General features: G+C 32.0%; 1 protein-coding gene across 1 annotated transcript; it reads left to right on the top strand.

Annotated features, from left to right (window-relative positions):
- The first annotated feature begins 4,552 nt into the window (after positions 1-4,552).
- Positions 4,553-6,560, top strand: LOC25481223 (GDSL esterase/lipase At1g29670). The gene is made up of 5 exons (XM_013586290.3): positions 4,553-4,847; positions 5,117-5,241; positions 5,354-5,599; positions 5,736-5,991; positions 6,084-6,560. Exons 1-5 carry the CDS (start codon positions 4,601-4,603, stop codon positions 6,305-6,307), a joined length of 1,098 nt encoding a protein of 365 aa, XP_013441744.1. The 5' UTR covers positions 4,553-4,600; the 3' UTR covers positions 6,308-6,560.
- The last annotated feature ends 1,878 nt before the right edge of the window (positions 6,561-8,438 follow it).

Here is an 8,438-nt window from a genome sequence, read left to right as displayed (position 1 = left end):
AAAACTTTAAACGACATTCATTTTGAAACAGAGCGAGTATAATACAATGGTAGTATTCATTTTAATATTTCCTCCGTTTCAAAATGACTGTCGTTTTAGCCAAAAAAAATTGTTTTAAAATGAATGTCATTTTCAGTTTCCAATGCAATAATAACTTTTTCTTTTCAATTGTACCCTTCAATTAATACTATGTTACACTACTTCCAAATATTATTTTTTCTTTAATGAAAAACAACTCAATAGTTGATTATGATAATTTGGTAAAATTGTTATGACATTCCTTAATATGTGTGTAATTGGCTAAAACGACACTCATTTTGAAACGGAGGGAGTATTTTTTGTTTGCTTTCGGCTTTTTAGAGTACACTACACAAGATTCTCCTCGATTCGAATGTATAAGCAAAATTGCAACGATTGTACGAGGAAAACTGTAAATGTTAAGGTTGGTTATGAAGTTCGTTTGGTTGAAGATTGTTGTTTATTTAATTCCATCTGCATATATCACAAGTTTCATACTGCATCTACATAATACTCAAGGCTGATTTATTTATTTTTATCTTAAGTATAGAGTGTAATTTAACACATAAATTGATCGAATCCGTAAAAATCAGCTACTATATTGATCAACTTGTCTGAATGGACAAGTTGGCCATATATTAGTTATATACAACATTAAGCAAAAATAGCTCCAGATGACTAAATATAATGTTGAGCATTCAAGAAGATAATATGTACAGCGTGTTGGTGGTAACTTGGAATTTGGCGTCATAGACACAAATCTTCTTCAAAATAGTCTACTTCAACTTTGAACATGCTAGCAAAGCTATGACTCTATGAGCAACACAGAGTTTGATATTTCTAAAATGTTGAATCTGTAAAACAATTTCCTTTGTTACTCCTTAATCAAATCATAGGGTATGTATATGTTGTAGACATTTTAAACCGTTCTTAATAATGCAGAGCTCTTCTCTTTAGAAGAACTCCAAAAGTTATGATCACACATGGTGTATAATGTTAAATCCTTAGCCAGCTTGATCCAAACAAAAAACAAAAGTAATCCTTATTTCAAAAATTAAAAGTTGAAGATTAATGAAAAAAAACATTTGTACTTGTGACGATAACATCACAAAGCGAAATATATACATGTTCCGTTGATTGTTAACTTGTCTTGTAGAGTTGTTGTATTTATAGCACATGCCTCATATATTCATTCCAACATTAGCCGATGTCGGCTTTATCACACACCGTTACTCTTTTCAAGACATAAAAAGTTTTAAGAACTACCTTAGATGCTTTCTTATGTATCACAAATGATCGTAAGAAAAGCATTCACCGCTCGTTACAAATGAGTTTTGTAATGTTTTTGTTAAAATACTCTTGCGTGAGTTAACTCATGCAGTGTATTACACTTGCATTAGTTAACTAACGTATGAGTATTTTTGGAAATTATGTTAGGCGCGAGTAAAATGTGCTGGGAGAGGAGCAGAAATCTAATTTAGTGGCACATATGAAGCCCCGATACGGGTGCGGGTACGATACGATACGGATACGCGGATACACGTTTTTTTTTTTAGGGTTTAAGATACGATACGGTTAAGATACGTTAACAAAAATTTATAATAAAAGTTATATTATATGTATGTAAAATACTTGAAGAAAATTAACATTGATTACTCTTCATTATTGTATTATTATAAAAGTTATAATTTTTTAAAAATAATACATGTGGTCAAAATAATTTTTTTGAAAGTTTTCTTATAAATCGTATTACATTTTCATATGTTGGGATGTTGAGAGAAACATCGTTAAAAGAACCCAACACAAATTTTATCTAATTTTGATTAACTGAATCACATCTCTCGCTACGTTCATCCACAAGAAGTATACTTTTTAGTGTTTCATCGAGAAACAATTCTATTGATGCATATCTAAAATTGAGTCATATACATCTATAATGAATTTTTACAACATTGTCTCACTTTTTTACTCTTCATCTTTTTCTAGGATACGTGTCTGTGAAGTATCTTAGAAGTATCCTTGTGTATCTGTGGAGTATCACATAAGTATTCGATAAAATATTTATTAAAAATTAAAATAATTAATTCCGATACTTCGTGGATACGTATCCGCGAGTATCCGTAGAGTATCGGTATCTGATACGTATCCGATACGGATACGTCTCCGTTTTGAAGTATCTGGGCTGGCACACACTATGGCCCGATTAGCTCACTCTAGCCCAGATAGAATCTGGTTAGAGGAGGTTCCTTTAGAAGTTCAAGAGGTGTATTATCATGATATTTTGAGTTAATAAAATCCGTCTTTTATTCAAAAAAAACAAAAAACATTGAGAAGAATGAATATGTAACTTTGAAGAGGAGTATAGTTAAAAGTCTCAAATCAATATCACTAAACAAAGATGTATCTAATTCATAATGCATCAATTTTTATCAACAAATTTATCTTCTTTTTATAAAAAAGATGGTCCATTGTACGTGTGGATGTATTAAGAAGTTAGCACCGCTTTTTCCGTTGACCTGGATGACCGATCATGTGGTGCAGTCATAGCCGACAAGTTGCTCCATGGATTGGTAAGCTGACTCTGGGCCTTTTCTTTTTGAAGAAATAATCTTGACTAAAACTAGTGTCGACTGTGGACTTTTCACTCCCTTCTTCGTTCCAATGCTTTTTATTATTAGTAGGTAATACTGTCAGAAATATTCAATTTTTTCTATCCGACAACAAAGCATAATAAATCTTTAATTTAATTTCTAATATTTACCGTAATTCTTTCCTCAACTCTTTCCTTATTGAATTATATGAAAATCATAACAAGTAACAACATATGAAGTTTGTTTAAAAAATGGATATTAATCCTTATGAGTTTATCTCAATTGGTAAGGACAATACATAATATATGTAAGGTTTTAGATTCAACGCTGGCCACCACAAAAAAAAAACGGATATTAACTTCTTTTTGCTAAAAAATACTATCCCTAAAAAACAGATATTAACTAAGTGACATATATATTTTAAAAAGTAATTATTATCTTTATATACTTTGATTTAAAAGTTAAGTTTGAGAGTGATATATTTCAGAGACAAATTGAAACTTCATCTTAGTACTATCAGTGGCATTTAATGTTAGTTGACGAATTCCCAAGGATTCAACCGACCACATTATATACAAAGGCATGGGCAATGGAATACTCTCCATTTTTATTTTATTTTATGATAGTGAATATGGTGAAGGGTTTAAATAATGTAAAGAAAAAAGGGCTTAAAAATAGGACATTTTGTCAATAATTTAATTTAAATTTTCATTTTTATCCTTTAATTAATTGGAATCCATTTTTACTTCACAATTTATATCTCTGCGTAGAGTACTTTTTTTTGGAGGCACTATGTGCTTACTTACTTGATATAGTAATTTTCATTTTTCCTTGATAATAATGGCCACTGCATGCCCAATTAATATGATGTTGATTTTGTGAATATGTATAACTGGCATTTATTAACATTTCTATGATTCGAAAGTGTCAAAATATCAAAATGATTGCTAATTTGACGCACATGAACTTTTCTAGTGCTGGCTTTTTCTATAAAAAATAGTATTATTGAGCTGACTTTTTGCAACGTATTACTGCAAAAATATCAACACCTAGCCATCATGCATTGTATGTATTCTAAAATAAAATAAAAAACTAGCTCCATTTATATATAGCGGTTTTATTTTCATCTTTTGTAAATAACAAAATACTCGCTCCGTCCTAAATTATAAGCAAAAAAAACTTATTTTCTTTGTCCCAAGTTATAAGCAAAAAAACCAACTTTTATCATATTTAATTATGTTTTTTCAAAAACATCTTTTTCAAAAGAAAATTAAATGCAAAGTGCATTCAATTTACTCTCTTTTTCATTTTTTCTATAATCAACTATCAAGGAAAATTGTTTTTACATCTTCCTATAAAACTTATTTCAATGATAACACAAAAAACTATATTACAAACTACTATGTTTTAATTTTCTTAATAAGTGTGATTTTTTATTTTAATTTTGCTTATAATATGGAACGGATGGAGTATAAGATAGTAGTAAATATTTGATAGTTGATTAGTGTACTATTAGACTATAATGGCTACAATGTGTTGAATCATTAGGGGTTTGAGGATGATCACGTTGGACTTTGAACAATTATATAAGTGAGTTGAACACGTCTCAATATTGATTATCATTTTCTTTAAATTTATAAATCATCTCATTTAAATTTACATAGTATTCAACATCCAATTTTCCGATCAATACAGAATGCAATAATTTCACATTAAAGAGAATAGAAATAGATATGATGGTGGTGATCTGATCATGCACGCAGAACTAAATCTCATGCCAGCATTTTCATTCAGTTTCACATTATATCCGCGTAAATTTAATGCTAGCTTCTACCAAAATATCCTCAACCGTACGTAAAAGCCTTTAGAAATCTTTGCCTCATCCACCACTACATATATAGCTTTGCTCATTTCACATTTTCATCATCCAATTCCCTCTCTCTTTCCACACACACCCCATTAGCCATTACAATTATTTACCTCATTTTTCAATGGCATTTTTGGACCTCTCTATGATGAATATAGGGATAGTAGTGTTGGTTTTGAGTTTGTGGAGTGGAATTGGAGTTGCACAACAAGTTCCTTGCTATTTTATTTTTGGAGACTCTTTGGTGGATAATGGTAACAACAACCAACTCACTTCTATTGCAAAAGCTAATTACCTACCTTATGGAATTGACTTTCCTGGTGGACCAACTGGAAGATTTTCAAACGGCAAAACCACTGTTGATGTCATTGGTAAGTGAGATTGCTTTTTAAGATTAATTTATTTTATTTTGGAGAATTAAATATTCTTTTTGTTTCATAAAAATATATACTCAAAAAATGTACTACTCATCGATCATTAAAAAAACATGTAACAAACAGAAAATCAGTATTACTCTAGTTTATTTATCTTTCTCAACTATATATTCATGATTTGACTCTTTAATTAATATATAGCTTTGAATGCATGCAAGTAATTGTCTTCATTTACTCTTGTCTAACCTTTAATGGAAATTTAACAGCTGAGCAATTGGGGTTCAATGGTTACATACCTTCGTATGCATCAGCTAGAGGCCGACAAATACTCAGAGGAGTCAATTATGCTTCAGCAGCTGCTGGAATCAGAGAAGAAACAGGACAACAATTGGTACTTTTTTTTTTTTGCTTCTAATTAATAATGTCACATATGATTATTTTTTTACTTCATTTGGATAGCCACATCCTTAATTATTTTCCATAATTTATCACTATTTTTGTAGGGACAACGAATTAGTTTTAGAGGGCAAGTGCAAAATTACCAAAGGACAGTGTCCCAATTGGTAAATTATTTTGGAGATGAGAACACTGCTGCAAATTATCTTAGCAAGTGCATTTATACAATTGGATTGGGTAGCAATGATTACCTTAACAATTATTTCATGCCTACAATCTATTCCACTAGTAGACAATTCACACCTCAACAATATGCTAATGTCCTTCTTCAAGCATATGCTCAGCAACTCAGGGTCAGACTCTTTTTCTATATGCATTATATAAGTTAGAATCCGTTAACACTAGGGTTACACCAAATATCAACCGTTATAATGAATTGATCTAATGGCTCATATTATGTCACTTTCAATTTTTGTGTTTGTAATTCAGATTTTATATAATTATGGGGCAAGGAAAATGGCGTTATTTGGAGTTGGTCAAATAGGTTGCACCCCAAATGCATTGGCCCAAAACAGCCCAGATGGTAGAACATGTGTAGCAAGAATCAATTCTGCAAATCAATTATTCAACAATGGATTAAGATCTCTTGTTGATCAACTCAATAACCAACTTCCTGATGCAAGATTCATTTATGTAAATGTTTATGGTATCTTTCAAGACATCATAACCAGCCCATCAACCTATGGTAATTATTTTCTCCCTAAAATTATTTAAATTCACAATTCATCAATTTTTCAAGTTATCAAAATAATATTTTTCTTTCTTTCTAATTTTCAGGTTTTAGAGTTACAAATGCTGGATGCTGTGGTGTAGGAAGAAACAATGGTCAAATTACATGTTTGCCCTTTCAACCTGCATGTAGGGATAGGAATGGGTTCTTATTTTGGGATGCATTTCATCCAACTGAAGCTGGAAACAGTGTTATTGGTAGAAGAGCTTACAATGCTCAATCTGCATCAGATGCTTACCCTATTGATATTAATCGCTTAGCTCAACTCTAAAGAGCTTTTAGTGGTGCTTATAAGTTTTTTTTTTAAGGTAGTGGTGCTAATAAGTTGTTTGTGCCACTATTATTGTCCTATAATGTGTTGTTCATTTTCATGTGTCTAAAAGGCGTTTATATTTCACTTACTTTTCTTTTGTGCAACAAGTCTCCAAGTGTACGTAATTTGTCATAAACAACTTTTTGTAATGTTTGCAGTTAATGATGAATAGTGAATACTATTTCATGGCATATGACATTTTCATAGAAAATGGATAATTGATAAGATATTATTTTCTTTTAGATTTTTTGATATTATCTATTTGCCGTGATGTGATTGGATGTATGTGTTAAAAAAATTACATTATCAATGAATGAAAATTAATCACATGAATATTTGATTCACGATCAATCTTTTTCAATAGTAACTAGTGTTGAGATTGTCTTCAAATTTGTGGTCTGGAAGAACAGGGAAATCGTGACACGATTTTGGGATCGTGACACGATTTCGGATGCCGTGAGCTAGGGTTGCAGGGGTGCAAATCGTGGCACGATTGTGGGAAATCGTGACACGATCCAGAAACTTGCTCGTTAAGTATTCTTGATAAGGACTGGTCGTTCCTTGGGACGGACGCAAATCGTGACACGATTGGGAAAATCGTGACACGATTGGAACAGAGGAAGACTAGTACTTAAGTGTTCTTGTGCAGATTTGAAGGAGAGAGTTGGAAGAGAGAGACTTGGGAAATCAAAGGGGAAGCTCTAGGGTTTAGGGTTCTTTGATTAGAGTATCTCTTGGGTTGAAAACATGGGAAACACCTTGTAGAGAGAATCATTGAGTGTCTTGGTGAGATTGGGAAAGGGGTAGAAATTAGGGTTTGTTCATAGTGAACTTGTCAAGCTAATTTCTTGTAACCTCTTGTATCCCTTTTGTAAAGAACTCATTTGATAGTGGATTGGAGAGTACAATCTCTCCTCCAGAGTAGGTCAAGTTTGGACCGAACTGGGTGAACAATCTTTTTGTGTTTATTGTTTTCTTCTTCCCTCTCCTTGTATCTTGTGATTGTTGCTTTGTGTTTCACACTTGTTTCCTAGATTAGATCTAGGTGGTGTTTTGTTGTTTCTTGCTTGCACAATAAACTTTGTTTGGTGGTTACCACTCTCCGTCGCTCCACACATCATTATTCTTTGTATTGGTGTGGTTCGATCCGACCTTGGAGGCTCGGGGATTCACAACAACTAGGCTAAAGTAAGATATCGAAGATTAAAAGAGGTTTTGAAGTTTTTGAGGAAAATAAAACTTTTTTACTTAAAGGAAAACGATTATATTAATATGAATATAGTAAAACCATGATAACAATAACCTTTTGAGGCCAAGTGGGTGGTAGGATTCAAGTCAAATCAAGTTAGTTAGTGGAATCCATTGATAAGGATACAAGTGGAAATACATTGAGTTGTAATTATCCGATTGAGGTGATTTTTGCGACATGGGAAAATTAAGAAAAAGATACACATTTTTTTATTTAATGATTTAATTACCACAATCCGCCTCATGCGCCGGCTCTAGGCATATGTTGGAGGTGCGATGGCCTAGAGCTAGTGGCGTAAGTGGTTCGGACAAAATCAACGAAACCAAAAGTTCAAATTGAAAAAATATCCGACCTTGTTTGGTTCGGTTTGAAATCGATCGGAACCAATCAAAACTGATCTACTTTGGTTTGGTTCATGGTTTTTAATTTCGAGATTCGTGAAACCGATGAACCAATCCGATGATAACAACACTCCTTATTTTACTAATATTATTCTACCTCACAAACTTATGGTTAGGTTAAAATTAAAATCCAACATAAAATACTTTTTAATCCATTCACTTTCTCTCATCATCATCTTCATCTCTTCTTAACTCTTTCATTTCTACTAAAAAAGAAACTCTAAGTGTCAACCACACCAATTGTTCATCGCCACCGGTCACCGCTGAGATCGTTCATCTCTTGGTTAGTTTTATCATGTTTATGCCATTGATTTATACTCATTATATTTCATTGTTTTCCATGTTCATTTTCTATGTCATTGATTTATACACGTTTTCCATGTTCTTTTTGGAATGATGCATGTATGGATCATTGATGATTGAAATATTTGAGTTTGAT

Source organism: Medicago truncatula, chromosome 2 (assembly GCF_003473485.1).
Source record: "Medicago truncatula cultivar Jemalong A17 chromosome 2, MtrunA17r5.0-ANR, whole genome shotgun sequence".
NCBI lineage: Eukaryota > Viridiplantae > Streptophyta > Magnoliopsida > Fabales > Fabaceae > Medicago > Medicago truncatula.
Note: the sequence above shows the minus strand (reverse complement) of the source record. Positions and strands in the feature narration are given on the sequence as shown.